The sequence below is a fragment of the Bombina bombina genome, chromosome 2 (assembly GCF_027579735.1).
Source record: "Bombina bombina isolate aBomBom1 chromosome 2, aBomBom1.pri, whole genome shotgun sequence".
Lineage (NCBI taxonomy): Eukaryota > Metazoa > Chordata > Amphibia > Anura > Bombinatoridae > Bombina > Bombina bombina.
Window position 1 is genome coordinate 1,252,599,189 of NC_069500.1, and position 22,150 is coordinate 1,252,621,338.

The following is a 22,150-nucleotide window of genomic DNA, read 5'->3' on the forward strand; positions in this document are numbered from 1 at the left end:
GCCTTTGACCATCGCCTGTTTGTGTTGCAGATAAAAATAAGACAGAAGTGTCTGGTGGCGAAACACACATGGGAGAATGTACAAATAAAGGCCTTTGTTAGTTTACCATAGTCTGACATGGAAAATCAATAAAAAGGCAAATCACAATGGACTTTGCCTTATTTGCCCTTTCTGTCAGATCTTTGTGTGAGTGACAGGATAATTATTTAAGTATGAATTTATATTGTCTGGTGATGGGCTCTACTATCTAAACAATAAGACTCTGACACTGTCAAAGTAATGTATGGTCTGAGATAGATAAAATGTCATTTTCACAGGTTGAATGCATGCATGTACTACTGCGTATGTCTTATCCTTAACATCTTTGTATATTTACAAGAGCAATTCTTATTTTAACTCCTTTTTTCCCACCAAAAAAGTGGGAATATATAATGAACACGTCTTAAAATAATTATATAATATTTGCGTTACCAATATTTATACAGTTATAAAGTGTTTACTAATGTAAAGTGCGCACAAATATTCGCACATAAATATACGCAAAAGTAAAGAAAACACAAAACATTATATATATTAAATATATATAAAAATATATACATTTCCAGTCCACTAGTCCTGGACGACTTACAGAGGATGACTTAGAAATTTGATTTTTTCCCCCCTATCTTTAATATTAAATGAAATAGCTTTTAACCCCTGACTAGTAAACCATAGTGATATTCCTCTCTCTCTCTCTCTCTCTCTCTCTATCTATATATATAATAATTAGACATGTGCATTCGTTGCTTTCGGGTAGCAATGAATGCGGAATATGGCAACTGCCAGCAACATTCAGCTCTTTTTGAAGAGAAATATTTTTGTGTGAGAGAGGAAGTCGGATTTATTGTGCAGTGACCCCTTCTCCTGGGTTTACAGGATTATTCTGTTTGAGAAAGGCTTTCTATAAGCTGAAACGCATTGATGTTGTGAGCAGATTACAAGAACATCGAGAAACAGAGCTGGGGTTAAATGGAGTGAATAACAAAGATGGAAAGGTTGTTTGAAGAATAGAACTTTCTGCTTTCTCTTAATAACCCAGTTTCTGTATATCCATTAACGAAGTGGATATGTAAGAAGAGACTACCCCAGAAAAATCCCGTAATCCGACTTCCTCCGTTGAGGAAAATAACCCCAGGAGAAGGGGTCAATGTATAATAAAAGAATCCCGCAATCCGACTTCCTCCGGTGAGGAAAATAACCCCAGGAGAAGAGGTAACTGCATAACAGAAGAATTCGATACCCCTGCTTCCTCTGGTGAGGAAACAAAAGAGGAAATTGTCCAGTTTGGATCCAAAAGATGGCTTGGAATTTGCAGTATACAAGCCTAACAACAGCTAAAGTACAGAAGATCAATGTACTTTTTTTCACCACCCACAAAGTATTCTATGGACACTCCAAATATTCACGCAATATCTTGTTTGTTTGTTTGCCTGATTAGGATCCACAACAACTGTTACAATTTGAATCTAACAGTAATGAGTGAGTGGAGTCCTATTGGTTCAAAGGAGGTCAATTGACCGTACAATGGCCCCTATTTATCAAGCCGTCAACCGCAAATACGCTGGAATTCCGCAGCGTAATTGTTGAGAGCTTAATTCACCTTATTTATCAAAGGCTACAGAACGGCAAAAGTAGAATTTTGTGACGTAACATACGTTCCGCCGGTCTCAGTCTGACACAGATTGATGCTTACGTCACTACAGATGTTCCGAATGCAAATTCGGCACTATCTGACTACTTTTGCTATTTAACAAATACCTACCAGGTACGCTCGCCACTATTCCGGCCCAGCGTACCTGGTTTTCAATCCGCCGCCCTGGATGCGGCGGATGCCATTGGAATCAATGGGAGTCTGAAAGCATCGAAAGCTCATGTTCGCCGCTGCCAGATATCCCATTGATTCCTATGGGAGAACAAAGTTATGTTTACACCTAACACCCTAACATGTACCCCGAGTCTAAACACCCCTAATCTGCCACCCCTACACCGCCGCAACCTACTTTATACTTATTAACCCCTAAACCGCCACTCCCGGAGCCCACCGCCACCTACATTGTTATTAACCCCTAATCTGCCGCACCCAACGTCGCTGCCACTATTCTAAATGTATTAACCCCTAAACCTAAGTCTAACTCTTATCCTAACACCCCCTAACCTAAATATTATTTAAATAAATCTAAAGAAAAATTTATATTATTCACTAAATTATTCCTATTTAAAACTAAATACTTACCTATAAAACAAACCCTAAGCTAGCTACAATATAACTAATAGTTACATTGTAGCTATCTTAGGGTTTATTTTTATTTTACAGGCAAGTTTGTATTTATTTTAACTAGGTACAATAGTTATTAAATAGTTATTAACTATTTAATAACTACCTAGTTAAAATAAAGACAAATTTACCTGTAAAATAAAACCTAACCTAAGTTACAATTACACCTAACACTACACTACAATTAAATTATTTCCCTAAATTAAATACAATTAAATTAAATTATCAAAAGTACTTTAGATAATTTTATTTAATTGTATTTAATTTAGGGAAATCGTTTAATTGTAGTGTAGTGTTAGGTGTAATTGTAACTTAGGTTAGGTTTTATTTTACAGGTAAATTTGTCTTTATTTTAACTAGGTAGTTATTAAATAGTTAATAACTATTTAATAACTATTGTACCTAGTTAAAATAAATACAAACTTGCCTGTAAAATAAAAAGAAACCCTAAGATAGCTACAATGTAACTATTAGTTATATTGTAGCTAGCTTAGGGTTTATTTTATAGGTAAGTATTTAGTTTTAAATAGGAGTAATTTAGTTAATAATATAAATTTTTCTTTAGATTTAAATAATATTTAAGTTAGGGGGTGTTAGGGTTAGTGGGTTAGACTTAGGTTTAGGGGTTAATTCATTTAGAATAGTGGCGGCGACGTTGGGGGCGGCAGATTAGGGGTTAATAAATGTAATGTAGGTGTAGGGGTGGCAGATTAGGGGTTAATAAGTATAATGTAGGTGGTGGTGGGCTCCAGGAGTGGCGGTTTAGGGGTTAAACAGTTTATTTTGTTGTGGCGGGTCCGGGAGCAGCGGTTTAGGGGTAAAACATTTTAGTATAGTGTGGGTGTTTAGTGACAGTATACAAATAAAGCTGTGAAAAAGCTGAAGAGCAGCGAGATCGATGACTGTTAGTTATCAACAGTCCGCTGCTGATCGCCGCGTACTTGGTGCACAGCTTTTTGACAGCTTTTTTGTTAAATATGGAGAACGTATTCAGGTCCGCGGCAGCGATATTAGGCAATCTTAGGCGAGCATATTGGTACCGGCGAATGCAAGTAAGTTGACGGCTTGATAAATAGGCCCCAATATCTTCATAAGGAGCAACAACCTGGATAAATCATGATAAGTTAACTTTTTTTATGTTATCCTAATAAAGACAGTAAATAAGAACAGTGCATTTTTATAGTGTTGATACAATTGTATAAATTGTACCTTTTTAACTGTATCCATGTGTTTTTGAGCATATTGCTACTTAAGAGCATATAGGAAAGTTAAGTTTAACGTATACACTAACCGTAATTATAAGAGCATACCAAGTTGTGTTCAATATATATCAACTACCAAATGTGAGAGGTTTTTAAAGTATTTTGTATTTTAATTATTTATTTTAATAATATTTTTACAAGTGCGCACTAAGGCAGCTTTGAAATTATACAGAGATCTGTTGTATATATGTTTTTTTGTAAAATATAAATAAAAATCTTGTCTTAAGCTTAATTAGCGCTTCTCTTACTTTCTGATTTATACAGTAGATACCTACATGCAGCCATTCATAGATACTGACACATATAAGCACATAGATACAGACATTGTCACAGACATATACAAATATAGATACATACAGCCATTCACATATATAGATACTGTCACACAGACATATACAGATATACATACATACAGGCAGTCATTTTTTCACAGATATCGGCAGAGATACAGACCTTGTCACCCAGACATATATAAATATAGATACATACATGCAGCCATTCACAGATACCAACGCATATAGGCACAGAGATATAGACATTGTCACACAGTGATATACAGATATAGGTACATACATGCAGCCTTTCACAAATACTAACACATATAGGCACAGAGATACAGACATTGTCACACAGACATATACAGATATAGCTACATACATGCAGCCTTTCACAAATACTATCACATATAGGCACAGAGATACAGACATTGTCACACAGTGATATACAGATATAGCTACATACATGCAGCCTTTCACAAATACTAACACATATAGGCACAGAGATACAGACATTGTCACACAGACATATACAGATATAGCTACATACATGCAGCCTTTCACAAATACTAACACATATAGGCACAGAGATATAGACATTGTCACACAGACATATACAGATATAGCTACATACATGCAGCTATTCACAGATACCAACACATATAGGCACAGAGATACAGACATTGTCACACAGTGATATACAGATATAGCTACATACATGCAGCCTTTCACAAATACTATCACATATAGGCACAGAGATACAGACATTGTCACACAGTGATATACAGATATAGCTACATACATGCAGCCTTTCACAAATACTATCACATATAGGCACAGAGATACAGACATTGTCACACAGTGATATACAGATATAGCTACATACATGCAACCTTTCACAAATACTAACACATATAGGCACAGAGATACAGACATTGTCACACAGTGATATACAGATATAGGTACATACATGCAGCCTTTCACAAATACTGACACATATAGGGACAGAGATACAGACATTGTCACACAGACATATACATCTATAGGTACATACATGCAGCCTTTCACAAATACTAACACATATAGGCACAGAGATACAGACATTGTCACACAGATATAGCTACATACATGCAGCCATTCACAGATACCAACACATATAGGCACAGAGATACAGACATTGTCACACAGTGATATACAGCTATAGGTACATACATGCAGCCATTCACAAATACCAACACGTATAGGCACAGAGATACAGACATTGTCACACAGTAATATACAGCTATAGGTACATACATGCAGCCATTCACAGATACCAACACATATAGGAACTAAGAGATACAGACATTGTCACACAGACATATACAGATATAGGTACATATGATGCAGCCTTTCACAAATACTATCACATATTGGCACAGAGATACAGACATTGTCACACAGTGATATACAAATATAGATACATACATGCAGCCTTTCACAAATATTATCATATATAGGCACAGAGATATAGACATTGTCACACATTGATATACAAATATAGATACATACATGCAGTCATTCACAGATACTGACACATATAGGCACTGAGATACAGTGCTCCAGATGTTTACCTAAGTATCTCTTCAAAAAAGAATATCTTAACCCCTTAAGGACAAGGGCATTTTTCAATATTTTTACATTTCTGCGGTGTTTGTGTTTAGCTGTAATTTTCCTCTTACTCATTAAATGTACCCACACACAATATATATCGTTTTTCTCACCAAATGGACTTTCTAAAGATACCATTATTTTCATCATATCTTATAATTTTCAATAAAATGTTTTATAAAATATGATGAAAAAATGGAAAAAAACACACTTTTTCTAACTTTGACCCCCAAAATCTGTTACACTTCTACAACCACCAAAAAACACCAATGCTAAATAGTTTCTAAATTTTGTCCTGAGTTTAGAAATACCCAATGTTTACATGTTCTTTGCTTTTTTTGCAAGTTATAGGGCAATAAGTGCACTATGCTATTTCCAAACCATTTTTTTCAAAATTAGCGCTAGTTACATTGTAACACTGATATCTGTCAGGAATCCCTGAAAATCCCTTGACATGTAGACAACCCAAAGGGGCCTATTTAACAACGGTCTGTCGGACCTGATCCGACAGTGCGGATCAGGTCCGACAGACCTCGCTGAATGCGGAGAGCAATACGCTCTCCATATTCAGCATTGCACCAGCATCTCACAAGAGCGGCTGGTGCAATGCCGCCCCCTGCAGATTCGCGGCCAATCGGCCGCAAGCAGGGGGTTGTCAATCAACCCGATCGTACTCGATCGGGTTGATTTGTGGCGATGTCTGTCCGCCTGCTTAGAGCAGGCAGACAGGGTTATGGAGCGGCTGTCTTTAGACCGCTGCTTCATAACTGGTGTTTCTGGCGAGCTTGTAGGCTCGCCAGAAACACAGGCCCTCAAGCTCCATCAGGAGCTTGATAAATGGGCCCCATAGTATTGATCTAGGCCCCATTTTGGTATATTTCATGCCACCATTTCACCACCAAATGCGATCAAATAAAAAAAAAATTGTTCACTTTTTCACAAACTTTAGGTTTCTCACTGAAATTATTTACAAACAACCTGTGCTATTATGGCATAAATGGTTGTAAATGCTTCTCTGGGATCCCCTTTGTTCAGAAATAGCAGAAACTTATGGCTGTGGCGTTACTTTTTGGTAATTAGAAGGCCGCTAAATGCCGCTGCGCACCACACTTGTATTATGCCCAGCAGTGACAGGGTTAATTAGGTAGCTTGTAGGGAGTTTGAAGGGTTAATTTTAGCTTTAGTGTAGAGATCAGCCTCCCACCTGACACATCAGACCCCCTGATCCCTCCCAAACAGCTCTCTTCCCTCCCTCACCCCACAATTGTCCCCGCCATCTTAGTACTGCCAGAAAGTCTGCCAGTACTAAAATAAAAGGCTTTTATATTTATTTATTTATTTATTTAAAAAATAAATAAATATATTCTGCTGTGAAGGATCCCCCCTTAGCCCCCAATCTCCCTGATTCCCCCCAAAGAGCTCTCTAACCCTCCCCCCACTAACTATTTGCCACCATTTTGGGTACTGGCAGCTGTCTGTCAGTACCCACTTTGCAAACAAATGTGACTTTTTGTAAAATAAAACCTACTTTTTCTGTAAGTGTAGCTGCCCCCCTCCATACCCTACCCCCTCCCAGATCCCTTTCAAATTTTTGTCCCCTCTCCACCCTCTCCCACCACCCTCTCCCACCACTTAACCATTTCCCCAGTTCGCTAGCGATGGGCCGCCTCCCTGCAATGGCGCCCACCCACCAACGATCGGCACCATTGGTGTGCAAAAAAAGGTATTGCAGTGATGCCTCAATATCGAGGCATCACGGCAATGCCTTGAAAGCAGCTGGAAGCGTTCAGGATCGCTTCCAGCCACTTGAAACCCCTGATGACGTACAGGGTACATTGTTGGTCTTTAAAGACCAGTTTTTGTATGAAGTATCCTGTACGACATGTGTCGTTAAGGGGTTAAGAATGAAGAAAATGTGATAATAGAAGTAAATTGGAAACTTTTTTTAAATTTTCTGATCTGTCTGAATCACAACCATTTTTTGGGGTTTCGTATCCCTTTAATGAAAAAGAAAATCAAGTAAATTTAAAGCTTTTTGGATCACTTACTATTAACAGACATTCTCAATATTTCTGGGATTGCATTTTATTGAGAATTAACATGCTTTTTATTCTTTTTACCTTACATCACTTATGTAAAGATTAGCAATTTATTTAGATATATTTTCTACATAAGTATTACAAAATAAAATACTACGGGGTTTTTAGAAAAATATCTCTAAGAATTTTCTTTCATGATTCAGATAGAGCATGCAATTTTAAGCAACTTTCTAATTTACTCCTATTATCAATTTTTCTTCATTCTCTTGGTATCTTTATTTGAAAAACAAGAATGTAAGCTTAGGAGCCGGCCCATTTTTGGTTTAGCAGCTGGTGCACTTGCTGATTGGTGGCTCACACTCTAACTTTTCACTTTCAACTTGTAATACTAGTGCAACCCACTGCACGCAAAAATCCTCCATCTAGCGACGTTAACACACACAGGCCCATTTATCAAGCTCCGTATGGAGCTTGAAGGGCCGTGTTTCTGGCGAGTCTTCAGACTCGCCAGAAACACAAGTTATGAAGCAGCGGTCTAAAGACCGCTGCTTCATAACCCTGTCCGCCTGCTCTGAGCAGGCGGACAGGAACCGCCGGAAATCAACCCGATCGAATACGATCGGGTTGATTGACAGCTCCCTGCTGGCGGCCGATTGGCCGCGAGTCAGCAGGGGGCGGCGTTGCACCAGCAGCTCTTGTGAGCTGCTGGTGCAATGTTAAATGTGGAGAGCGTATTGCTCTCCGCATTTAGCGAGGCAAAGTAAAATATTAGGAGCCATGACTACCTGGCACCCATGATTTGTCATGCCCTAGTTTATATGATACTAATAAAAAATAGTTGCAAATTACTGAATTTTGTACATTTTTATTGCAATTTATTACAATTGTATATCTTGTTATTATCTTTGTTAGTCAGCAGGATTTAGCACAGTCCTCATTATGCCAACTGAGACAATACATCATATTGATGACCTACTAAAAAGAGTGTGATCAGTATTGATGAACATAACTTTCAATAATTAAACCTATGCTGCTTTTCTGAGGATCATCTGTGAGTTAATTGCTCAATAGGTTTTATATAAAGGAATGGAGTTGTTTGTTTGCCACTTTGACTTTGAAAGCTTAATCTGACTGTTGTCTTTGTTCTAGACATTGTAGACAAAGCTAAATTATGGAATAAATTCAGATTTTTATCTTTGGGTGCTCACCCAGACCAGTCAGTAGTCTACTGACATTTGCTACATGCCAGATACCTCACAAGACCACCCTTCCAGTATGGTAAATCAGGAAAAAGGATCCAGCTTTCACCTAGATGTGCATCTGAATTCAAATAAGTGTTAAACTCAGCCATTCTGAGTTGTCTGAGTTTCCTAAAACATTTTCCTTTAATAAATAATGACACAAACAAAGAGGAGCTGGAGAGAAGGCCAACACGACCGCATTTATTAAACACAGAATGCTGAAAAGCATATAAACTTTGTATTAGATAAATTAAAGGGGGCGGCGCAAGAGGTCCAATAACTAGACTGTAAGTAGGACCCAAACAAAGCAAGGACAGTGACCTGCATGTGATCAGTATCACGGGACCCATCGGTGCCCGCCCATCAAAAATTGGAAAAAACACCAGCCAGCAGGAAAAGAGAGCCAGTAGGAAACGAGAGCCAGCTTGACTCTCGCACCAATAGGCTGCGGAAAAAATTTGCAGGACCCTGACCTCGTCTGCAAGGGTGCTCGCATATAAATTGGATGCCCTTAACCTAATAAGGAACCAGGTAATGCTAACTGTACCACAAAACATTAACCCGGCAGGGCAAAAATGAAAGTCTATGACCTTACTCTGAGCTATCTCGAATGTGCATGCCCCAGCCATGATGACTATGTTATCTAAAAGAGCTCCAAGGTACCTCTGCTCCGCCTCCTGCAACAAACCACACAGGGAGGGAGGGAAAAACAGCAACAGGATCCGGAAGGAAAAGAGGAAGAGGATTACTCTACACTGGCTTTTATAAGGTAAAATAAAACCGCCCCTTAAAAAGCAACATTGTTTCAATCACCAACTCAGCCAACTCTTAGGCTGAGATAACACTTAAAGCACTACAGTTAATGGCTTTTGTTTGCAAACTTCAAAGTAAATTAATAAAGATATATCATTTGGAGTTTTATGGCAGGTGGCTCAGCATAAATAAAAAAAAGTCAGGACACTCCCAATTAATTGTGCTTGTGTTTATTTCGGGCTACGTAGCACACAGTAGTTGTAGCTCCTGATAAAAGCATCTGTGGGCTATGCTAGACTCTGTGGGGCCTATTTATCAAAACTTCAAATGATAATACAATGGAATCCCTGTAATCTTGCGTCAAATACAACGCAAATATTATCCACATAATTAACAAAGCCTTAACATTGTCAAATGTTGAAATGTGTGCTGTAATATACGCTCAATCCGATGCAGATCAATACATGTGTGATTCAAGCATAATGCTGTGTTTTTTGAGCATAATACTGATCATTCGCCCTCCTAATCGACTCTATTTGAACCTCTTACAAAGTTATCAAAAAGTCAACAGGTACGCTCGCGTTTATTCCTTCGCAGCGTACCTATCGTTCAAATCACCACCTCAGAGGCCGCAAAAGCCATAGAAATCAACGGGTATAAAAAAACAGAAAGGTTTGTGATACTTTATAGACGCTGAGACAAATAAAACCAATACAATTTTTTTAAATAGCATTATCTTTCAAAGTCATGTTTGGCAATGTTAATACACCACATTATTCTTCAATTCACTCAGTAAATATTTTCAACAAAATATAGCAAGAGAAAGAAAACTTTGATACAAAATACCTGCAAATGTGTTTAAAATTGCATTGCATTCTCCTTCCCGCAAAGGATAGCAAGAGAATGAGAACTATTACAATTAAAATACATGAAAATGTGGTTAAAATTCCATTCTCTTCGCCACAAAGGATAGAAAGAGAAAGAAAACTTTCATACAAAATAACTGCAAATGTGTTTAAAATTGCATTGCATTCTCCTTCCCACAAAGGAAAGCAAGAGAATGAAAATGATTACATTCAAAATTACATGAAAATTTTGTTAAAATTGCATTTTCTTTCTAAGTCATGTTTGGCATTGTTAATACACAGGGGTGGAACTTCTATTTGTGCAGCAGATGCAGTGGCACCATGGCCCAATAGCTGGAGGAGCCCTTAAAGGGACAGTCAACCCAAATTTTCAAATATGTAATTCCTATAAAGTTGCTAACGATGTTTAGTTTGCACTGTAGCCTAATTCATTACCCTAAATAGTTTATAAGCATTTCCTACTTACTTGTTTCTTCTTTGCAGTTTAAAATGCCCGCCTGCCCCCTCCCATATTTCGTCATCAAGATCCTAAGGTTGCTCAGTCTCCAGCTCTATATCGGCTACTTCTCGTAAATCCACGCTCCTGATTTTTTGCGCATTGCGTTGCTAACACTAGGGGGAAGGAATTCAAAATACTTTCTCAAGTTCTGACACTTCCATCCGCCTAACAGGGAGAGAGGATCAGGAGGAAGCTGAGTTCAGCAATATACACTTGTCCTGTAACTCAATGGGACGGGCAGGTGCTACATACTCTGGTATTTTAGCGGGATATTTATTGCCCACCACCGCATCTGCATGTATTGACCATTTAGCTGTCAAGAAATAGGGCTGCAACGCATCGCGTAGCAGTTCTCTGGTAACAAAGAATGTGTTACGTCTTTTCTGTGTAACAGAGACAGCTGTTTACTGGCAGCTGAGAGTTCTTCCGATAACTGAATAAAATATGTCATTACCATTCCTTTGACCTACCCGTAGGATCACTAGTACTGTGGGAGCTGCAAAATAAACACGCTGATATAGTAGGTACAGATATGGATCACGAAAAGGTATCCAGTTTAGAACAAATGCAAAATAAATATGCAACCTTACTTTATCTGAGCTGCCTAATAACGACTCCTCCTTCAGGCTGACTGGTGTGTGTGTGTGCACTGCTCAGCCAGTGCAGGAGCTCATAAATATACTCGTAATAATAAAACCAACTCAGACTTTACTACCGATTTTCTTGAACCAGTGCAGCGGTGATATAAGGACCTCGCAGGGATATTAATATTATAGGGATATTATAGTGACACAGTCGGTACAGGCCGGTAAACACTTGCCCTCTCAATTATATTTTAATAATATCCCAGTATTAACATCCAGTATTGATGCTTTGGTAAGGAACATAAAATATACTCATAAGTTGATTTTATAATAGGAAGTGAATTACAACGGCTTTATGCCCATACACTAGTTCCGCAGTAGGAATGTTATACTCAGCGAGTGAATCTTAGGTATATATTGATAAAATAAACCTTAACCGGTTATTACAGCCACGTAAACAGTGATCACTAAATACCTTTTATACCGTCCAATAGCTATTTAGGTACAGACCGATAATCTTTTAGCCGAGAAAAATATTCTTATGAGACCGGAGATCACCTAATACCGTAGATATCCTTTTCTATCAGTATTCCTATATTTGGATTGAAAAAGTCTAATTGAAATATTATCAGCCTCTACCTGTATGTAAGTAAAACTTTGAAAAGATATCTACGGTATTAGGTGATCTCCGGTCTCATAAGAATATTTTTCTCGGCTAAAAGATTACCGGTCTGTACCTAAATAGCTATTGGACGGTATAAAAGGTATTTAGTGATCACTGTTTACGTGGCTGTAATAACCGGTTAAGGTTTATTTTATCAATATATACCTAAGATTCACTCACTGAGTATAACATTCCTACTGCGGAACTAGTGTATGGGCATAAAGCCGTTGTAATTCACTTCCTATTATAAAATCAACTTATGAGTATATTTTATGTTCCTTACCAAAGCATCAATACTGGATGTTAATACTGGGATATTATTAAAATATAATTGAGAGGGCAAGTGTTTACCGGCCTGTACCGACTGTGTCACTATAATATCCCTATAATATTAATATCCCTGCGAGGTCCTTATATCACCGCTGCACTGGTTCAAGAAAATCGGTAGTAAAGTCTGAGTTGGTTTTATTATTACGAGTATATTTATGAGCTCCTGCACTGGCTGAGCAGTGCACACACACACACCAGTCAGCCTGAAGGAGGAGTCGTTATTAGGCAGCTCAGATAAAGTAAGGTTGCATATTTATTTTGCATTTGTTCTAAACTGGATACCTTTTCGTGATCCATATCTGTACCTACTATATCAGCGTGTTTATTTTGCAGCTCCCACAGTACTAGTGATCCTACGGGTAGGTCAAAGGAATGGTAATGACATATTTTATTCAGTTATCGGAAGAACTCTCAGCTGCCAGTAAACAGCTGTCTCTGTTACACAGAAAAGACGTAACACATTCTTTGTTACCAGAGAACTGCTACGCGATGCGTTGCAGCCCTATTTCTTGACAGCTAAATGGTCAATACATGCAGATGCGGTGGTGGGCAATAAATATCCCGCTAAAATACCAGAGTATGTAGCACCTGCCCGTCCCATTGAGTTACAGGACAAGTGTATATTGCTGAACTCAGCTTCCTCCTGATCCTCTCTCCCTGTTAGGCGGATGGAAGTGTCAGAACTTGAGAAAGTATTTTGAGTTCCTTCCCCCTAGTGTTAGCAACGCAATGCGCATGCGCAAAAAATCAGGAGCGTGGATTTACGAGAAGTAGCCGATATAGAGCTGGAGACTGAGCAACCTTAGGATCTTGATGACGAAATATGGGAGGGGGCAGGCGGGCATTTTAAACTGCAAAGAAGAAACAAGTAAGTAGGAAATGCTTATAAACTATTTAGGGTAAGGAATTAGGCTACAGTGCAAACTAAACATCGTTAGCAACTTTATAGGAATTACATATTTGAAAATTTGGGTTGACTGTCCCTTTAACAGCTAGCCTATACAAAGAAGTGTGAAGAATATGTACAATCCTAATGCCGGACAACCTTTTATTAGTGCAAGTAGCAGCTCTATCTATCCTCAAAATCATTATACAGAGCAGAATGTATTTTATTACTTTAGGGGCCCCAAAAAAATCTTGCACCAGGGCCCTCTGTTGAGTAGGTCTGCTACTGTTAATACACCACATTGTTCTTTAATATAGGAGTAAAAAAACAACATAATCACTGACTAATATTTTAAGCCTCACAATGCTGCCACCCAAAAACAGAAAACCAGAGTCATGATTTTCTCTATATCTAAATATATATAGTGTGTGTCGCAGAAGTAATTCCGTTAATTTTAATAAATATCCTGCCCTTGCCATTTTGCCAGCGATGGCAGATCAGGAGTTGGCTCTAGCAGAATGTAAGAAATTATCATATGTTTTAACACTTCTATCTTGATAATGAATTGGTACAACATATCTTTTTATTTTTTATAGATGAAGATCGGGGGACACAAACAGAGCCTATTATGCACCACTTATTTGCCCGACTGGCTGAGAGCCTGCAAAATGTTGTTGCCAACATAAATGATATACAGGAGGCACTGTATGGCGATGTTTAGCGAGTGTATTGACGCCAGCAAATGCAACAAAATTGACGCTTTGATAAATATACCCCTTTGCATTATTTGATATGCTGCAGATGGCACTGCTCTCACAGTCCCAGTAGTGAAGAGAGAGATACAAAGTAAAAGGCTTCCCCTGTAGCTTATATTTTCCCCTCTAGAGCATGAGATAATTACCTATTTTTACCACCATAAAGCAGTTAGCCTCTACATGACCTCAACAAAAACACATAGGCCCCTATTTATTAAAGGTCTTGTGGACCTGATCCGACAGTGCGGATCAGGTCTGCAAGACCTTGCTAAATGTGGAGAGCAACGCTGCCCCCTGCTGACTCACGGCCAATAGGCCGCCAGCAGGGAGGAGTCAATCAACCCGATCGTACTCGATCGGGTTGATTTCCGGCGGTTACTGTCCGCCTGCTCAGAGCAAGTGGACAGGGTTATGGAGCAGCGGTCTTTAGACCACTGCTTCATAACTTGTGTTTCTGGCGAGTCTGAAGACTCGCCAGAAACACGGCCCTTCAAGCTCCGTATGGAGCTTGATAAATATGGGCCATAGACACATGCACCCATACACACAAACACACATATATCTTCACTATTTAACCTATTCTCTCCCACTCACATAGTGAATTTAAACACTTTTTCTGACCGTGGCTCCAATATAAGGGTTAAAGTACAGAGCATTTAGGGACCACATCATGCAACCCGGTGATATATATTGGCCAACACTGTGCTAAATTCTATTTTAAGTTTGTTATCTGTAATGTTTTATTTTTAGACACTGATGTAAAATTATACTGTAAATTCTTGATAGTTAAGATCATAGATTTGAACAGATGACATTGTGCAATAAAGTAGGTAATAGTGTACAGTGCCATATGTAAATCATTCATTACAGTGACATTTGAAAAAGTATTATACCCTTTACGTTATTTGTCTTAATTTATGTGACATAACGTGAAATACAAGCGTTTTGTTTTTATTATGTTGTGATATTTTTGTTATATGTATAAAAATAGGTTTGTTTTTATTTGAGAAATAATACAGAGAGATAGAGATTTGTAACTGTACATTGTAGATATATATCCAAAATGTTCCTTTTTTGTTATGTACATTTTATGTTGACTGACCTACTCTGTGTGTGTCCTGAATGTCAATAAAATTATAATATAAAATAATACCCAAGACAGCACTTTTTTCCTAAGGTAAAGAGAGGTTACAGATAGTGAAGCCCAGTATGAAATGTTATAACATCCATAACATAACAACTAATTAAAAGAAAAAAAAAAATACACTAATGTGTTAGAGCTTTTTATTATTGCACTATTGCTAGTATATAACTATGTGTTTAACCCCTGTAGAAGGATTAAAGTCAACTTCTAGAGGAGCAATGTACTACTGGGAGCTAGCTGAAAGAAATTGGTGAGCCAATAACAAAAGTCAAACGTGTGTTGCTCCAATCACCAGCTAGTTACTAGTATGGCACTGTAACTCATGCTTTTCAAAAAATGACACCAAGAGTAAATTTGAGGTAAATTGAAAGGTGTTTTAAAATTGCATTCTCTATCTGAAACATGAAAGTATAATTTTGACTTTCACGTCCCTTTAAGCTTATACTTTATATAAAATATGGGCCTACAAAATCTGTTTCTATATTTCAGTACAGTAGAATAATACTCCCACTTGCTAGATCGGTAACACAGTACTTGTGGAAACATTGCAAAAAACAGATTCACTTGTGGATTCAAGATTATTCAGCAGACTTCAATCTGTTTAACACTTCATTCATTTTAACAATAAAGATAACAATTATAAAATAATAGCAGTTCCAAAATCACTAAGGCCTAGTTTCCATTGATGTGCTAAATTGTGGAAACTGGTGATAAAAACATTTATCTCCATTAACGTTTATGGAGATTTTTATGCTACCACCAGTTTCCGAACTTTACTACCTCAATGGAAACTAGAACAAAGTTGTTACTGAACTGCGTACAAATAACTACCGCTAGACAATGAGTAAAATAGCAGCAGTATTACAAATCCCGCCTCCTCATGTGCTGTTTGCCTAATAGATCCAATGGACATTACTCAGACTGTATGCCACAGCTTGCTATATTAAAGGGAAATTAACACTAAATAAATGCAAGATTAAATGGTATATTCAAAGCAAAGATTAGCATGACAATAATATGCGGGATTATGGGGTCGACCACAACTCTTTAGAAAAGCTTATCAAATGATTTATCTACAAACATCTTCATAGACTTTAATAGAGTTTTTGTAAAAAAAATAATTAGATAAACTTTTCTAAAATTTTTGTTTAAATAATGAAAAATAATTTTAGCGTCCATAAATCAATGGGTGCTGCCATGTCGTAACCTAGGTTTCTTTCTCTGCTGAAGCCAGTCAGGGATAGCTATATATGAGTCACTCAAATGTGCAATCAATGACTGTGTGGAATATGTAATTATCTGCACTTCCACTTTTAACAGCAACAGGAAAGCCCAAAGGAAAATGGGGACAAAATAAATATTGAAAGTACATAGGAAAGCTTATTTTATTACACATATATAAACATTTTAATTTACAACCTCATAGTGTTTAATGTCTCTTTAAAGGACATTCTTTAGTGCATAATGTTATAGTTTTTATATGTCTGTTTTCTGATTTATTGCACCTTTTTAAATTATTACCAACACTGTTAATTGATACCTCATATGCTTATTGTAGTTATTATATATTATTACAAGCCAAACAAAGATACTTACTTTAGACTGGTCATCAGATCGGAATACATAGCACGTGCTTTGTTCAGTTATAGTACTGTCTTCCTTTAAAAGAAAAGCAAAATAACTAGGGTCGTGACTGTTGTGAATCAGCTTCTGAATGAACTGTGGTTTATACTCAAAGATGCTTGAGCAAAACAATGGATCCCACTGATGGTTTTTTCCTGGGTCTGGTTCACAGCTAATACGTGTAGATGATACATATAGCCTAATCTGATCATTGTTTTGTAAACTCTTGGGTTTCTGAAGGCTTCTTCTCTTAATCTCCGCAACTACCCAAGGAAGCATGGGCATCGTAGTCAAGGAATTTACTGTTAATGATCCAACCAGCTGCAGGCTAAATTCTAAAACAGCAACATTGGGTGCTGGTTGTTTTGATGTTTTACATGATACTTTATCCATCCTGATGGTGATAAATAATGTAAATGATAAACTTCCAATAAGAATAAGAATCTTGAAGAATAGCTTTCATTTCAACAACGACATTATCTGGAAAACACAAAGTAAAAAAAGTGTCTTATTGTACATTCTTAACTAAAATAAAAATACTGTAATAGTTTTACTACATCTTCAAATAATTATGTAGCAGAACAATGGATATAACTTGTTTAAAATAAATTCAGACCTGAGGAAGGGATAAATTACCCGAAACGTCACAGGAGTGTTTTAAAAAAATAAAGGTCTTTTTATTTTCACAAATCCAGTGAGTGCCGCTTTCCATTCTGACTACTGTGGGATAACTATTGGATTTATTGATTACTTAAGCTGGACATTCTGGTTGCTGACCGATGTGTGAGAGTGCCTGCCTTTTGCATGTTATATATATATATACACACATGTCTAAAGATGTATATATATATATATATATATATATATACATATATATATACTGTATATAGTGACGTATGGATTATACAATCCTAAGGCTATCAGGAGGGGCAAAGTTTTCCAAACCTCAAAATGCCTATAAATACACCCCTCACCACACCCACAATTCAGTTTTACAAACTTTGCCTCCTATGAAGTTTGTGCTTGATTTCTTCTATGATAAGCACTTCTAAGCATTCTGAAGCCCAATTCCTCTCAGAGTACAGTGTTTGTCAAAGGGACGTAAAGAGAGTATCGCCTATTGATTTTTATGGTTTTCCTTGCGGGAAATCTTTTCAAAGGTTCTCTGTTATCGGTCGTAGGGATTCATCTCCTACCTCCCTTTTCAGATCGACGATATACTCTCATATACCATTACCTCTGCTGATACTGTTTCAGTACTGGTTTGGCTATCTGCTATATGTGGATGGGTGTCTTTCGGTAAGTATTTATCATTATTTAAGACACTCTCAGCTATGGTTTGGCACTTTATCTATTGATATAAAGTTTTAAATATATGTATTTTACTTATATTTGCCATGAGTCAGGTCTATGTATATTTCCTTTTGCAGATTGTCAGTTTCAGTTTGGGAAGCATGTTTTAGGAAGTTATTTTTCTTACCTTTCTTTCTTTTTTTTCAAATTGACTGTATTTTATTTTAATTTCGCGGGCAAAATTAGGCTCCTGAGGTTGTAAAATGCTGTTATTTATTGCGTAATTTTTGGTGCGAGAAGTTTTTGGCGCAAAGGTACGTCTTTGATGATGCAAGTTTGTCATTTCCAGCGTCTTAGTTGACGCCAGGTTTCATTGCACGAGGTTGCGTTTGTTATGACGCGAGTTGCGTCATTTCCGGATGTTGTTGGCCCCAAAAAAAGGAAATTTATGCTTACCTGATAAATTGATTTATTTTACGATATACCGAGTCCACGGTTTCATCCTTTACTTGTGGGATATATTCCTCCTGCTAACAGGAAGTGGCAAAGAGCACCACAGCAGAGCTGCTATATAGCTCCTCTCCTAACTCCTCCCCCCAGTCATTCGACCGAAGGTATAGGAAGAGAAAGGGAAAGAACCATTAAGGTGCAGAGGTGACTGAAGTTTATATAAAAAATAAATCCTGTCTCAAAATGACAGGGTGGGCCGTGGACTCGGTATATCGTAAAAGAAATCCATTTATCAGGTAAGCATAAATTTTCTTTTCTTTTACAAGATATACCAAGTCCACGGTTTCATCCTTTACTTGTGGGATACCAATACCAAAGCTTTAGGACACGGATGAAAGGGAGGGACAAGACAGGATCCTAAACGGAAGGCACCACTGCTTGAAGCACCTTTCTCCCAAAAATAGCCTCAGAAGAAGCAAAAGTATCAAATTTGTAAAATTTCGAAAAAGTATGAAGGGAGGACCAAGTCGCAGCCTTACAAATCTGTTCAACAGAAGCATCGTTTTTAAAAGCCCATGTGGAAGCCACAGCTCTAGTGGAATGAGCCGTAATCTTTTCAGGAGGCTGCTGTCCAGCAGTCTCGTATGCGAAACGTATGATGCTTTTTAGCCAAAAAGAAAGAGAGGTAGCTGTAGCTTTTTGACCTCTACGCTTCCCAGAATAAACAACAAATAGAGAAGATGTTTGACAGAAATCCTTGGTTGCTTGCAAGTAAAACTTCAAAGCGCGAACCACGTCTAAGTTATGTAACAGACGCTCCTTCTTAGAAGAAGGATTAGGACACAGAGAAGGAACAACAATTTCCTGATTAATATTCTTATTTGAAACAACCTTAGGAAGGAATCCAGATTTAGTACGCAAAACCACCTTATCAGAATGGAATATAAGATAAGGGGAATCACATTGCAATGCAGAAAGCTCAGAAACTCTTCGAGCAGAAGAGATAGCAACTAAAAACAAAACTTTCCAAGATAACAGCTTAATATCTATGGAATGCATGGGTTCAAACGGATCCCCTTGAAGAACATTAAGAACTAAATTCAAACTCCATGGTGGAGCAATCGGTTTAAACACAGGCTTGATTCTGATTAAAGCCTGACAAAATGCCTGAATATCTGGGACATCTGCCAGACGCTTGTGAAGCAAAATTGACAAAGCAGATTTGTCCCTTCAAGGAACTAGCTGATAATCCCTTCTCCAATCCTTCTTGGAGAAAAGACAAAATCCTAGGAATCCTGATCTTACTCCATGAGTATCTTATGGTAAATTTTTCTAGTGACCGGCTTGTGAGCCTGAATCAGGGTATCAATGACCGGCTCAGAGAAACCCCGTTTAGATAAAATCAAGCGTTCAATCTCCAAGCAGTCAGCTGCAGAGAAGTTAGATTTGGATGTTGGAACGGACCTTGAATGAGAAGGTCCTTTCTTAATGGCAGTCTCCACGGTGGCAGAGACGACATGTCCACCAGATCTGCATACCAGGTCCTGCGTGGCCACGCAGGCGCTATTAAAATTACTGAAGCCCTCTCCTGTTTGATTCTGGCAATCACACGAGGAAGGAGAGGAAAAGGTGGAAACACATAAGCCAGGTTGAACGACCAAGGTACTGCTAGAGCATCTATCAGTACAGCCTGGGGATCCCTTAACCTGGACCCGTAACGTGGAAGTTTGGCATTCTGTCGAGATGCCATCAGATCCAATTCCGGTGTGAACCATTGATGAATCAAGGTTGCAAACACCTCCGGATGGAGTTCCCACTCCCCCGGATGAAAAGTCTGATGACTTAGAAAATCCGCTTCCCAGTTTTCTACTCCTGGGATATAGATCGCAGACAGATGGCAAGAGTAAGCCTCCGCCCATCGAATTATCTTTGATACTTCTATCATCACTAGAGAACTCCTTGTTCCCCCCTGATAATTAATATATGCCACAGTCGTGATATTGTCCAACTGGAATCTTATGAGGCCACACTATATGAATGAGACAAAAGAGAAAGGGCGCCTCCTAGTGTAGCCAATTTATATGCAAATAGATATAAAATGTATGCAGATTTTATACTCACATCTGATAAAGGCAACGATAATGCCTAGGTAAGCAGTCTGGAAACTTGTCAGTGTTCCAGTCAACTGTGCACCATATGCAGGGCAGCTCCTCTTTAATGATAGAAATCTGAAAAAATAGAATGGTATGCAGAGGGCGACTCCTAGTGCAGATCAGTCAGTATGGTTTCAAAACCCAAACTTATCCCTTTGTAGAGATACTCACATATTATAAAGCACACTGTAGTGCTAATGAGACATGCTGGGTATATTTATAGTGGCCCAGCACACATATCACTGGCAAACAATGGATGGATGTTAAAAATAGTAGATAGGAGACTTCAGAAATGTATAAAAATATTCTTTATAAAATTAAATGAACATAAAAATCATCAGTAAAACACGCTACGCGTTTCTCAGAGCTCACCACTCTGTTTCCTCAGGCAAGTTATACTGATCTTATGATAGAGTCTCCTATTTAAACACTCAAGAGCTAGTTGAGATATCGGTTACACCCATTGCACACCTTTTTCAATTAGCTAATGCAAGTGTTTCCATAACAACCCTTCAAACTAACTAACAATTCCCAATGTGATATACAATATATATGGTACAATTTATACAGAGATCTGATAAACACACTTCGTGTATGATGTAACATCTGTTAAATTATTATGCAATGTTGCTGAATATTATCTTCATATATAAAAGTAGAAAACCTGTGCATTCAGACAACTAGATTTAACAACCAAAATCTTTACGATTCCCAATATATAACGCTATGTTGTTTATCTGCCCTATAGGTTTTATCAAAATATATATACATATATGAAAAACTTAGATATATTTTCTTATTCGTGGTGTTATACCCGTCTCGTTAAGCAATACATATGTAACCTAACTTGTGGGTGCATGTCATTTAACACTATACCTTTAGGCCCCATCTAAGAATTTTTGCCCTGTCTTTAGAAATAGACGAAATTTATAAAGTGCAACTTTATATCCACATAGTAAATTTCGTCTATTTCTAAAGACAGGGCAAAAATTCGTTACTATTACCCAAGGTGGCCTGCGGAAGCACATCCCTTGGGACAGATTGTCCTGCGACAACCACCACCGAAGAGAGTCTCTGGTCTCTTGATCCAGATTTATCTCAGGAGATAAATTTGCATAATCCCCATTCCACTGAGTGAGCATGCACAGTTGTAGTGGTCTTAGATGAAAGCGAGCAAACGGGATGATATCCATTGCTGCTACCATTAGTCCGATGACTTCCATACACTGAGCCACTGATGGTCGCTGAATGGACTGCAGAGCCCTGCAAGTATTTAGAATCTTTAATTTTCTGACTTCTGTCAGAAATATTTTCATATTTTCTGAGTCTATCAGAGTTCCTAGGAATGGAACTCTGGTCTGTGGAACTA

The 22,150-nt window shown here is 37.9% G+C and overlaps 1 protein-coding gene across 1 annotated transcript in view; it reads right to left on the reverse strand.

Moving 5' to 3' along the window:
- TBC1D1 (TBC1 domain family member 1) overlaps positions 1–22,150 on the reverse strand; it is an 872,759-nt gene that overhangs the window by 773,079 nt on the left and 77,530 nt on the right. Inside the window, exon 2 of the mRNA XM_053700277.1 lies at positions 16,859–17,365. Coding sequence (XP_053556252.1) covers positions 16,859–17,278 — 420 coding nt within the window. The 5' untranslated portion in view covers positions 17,279–17,365. The remainder of the gene's footprint in view (positions 1–16,858; positions 17,366–22,150) is intronic.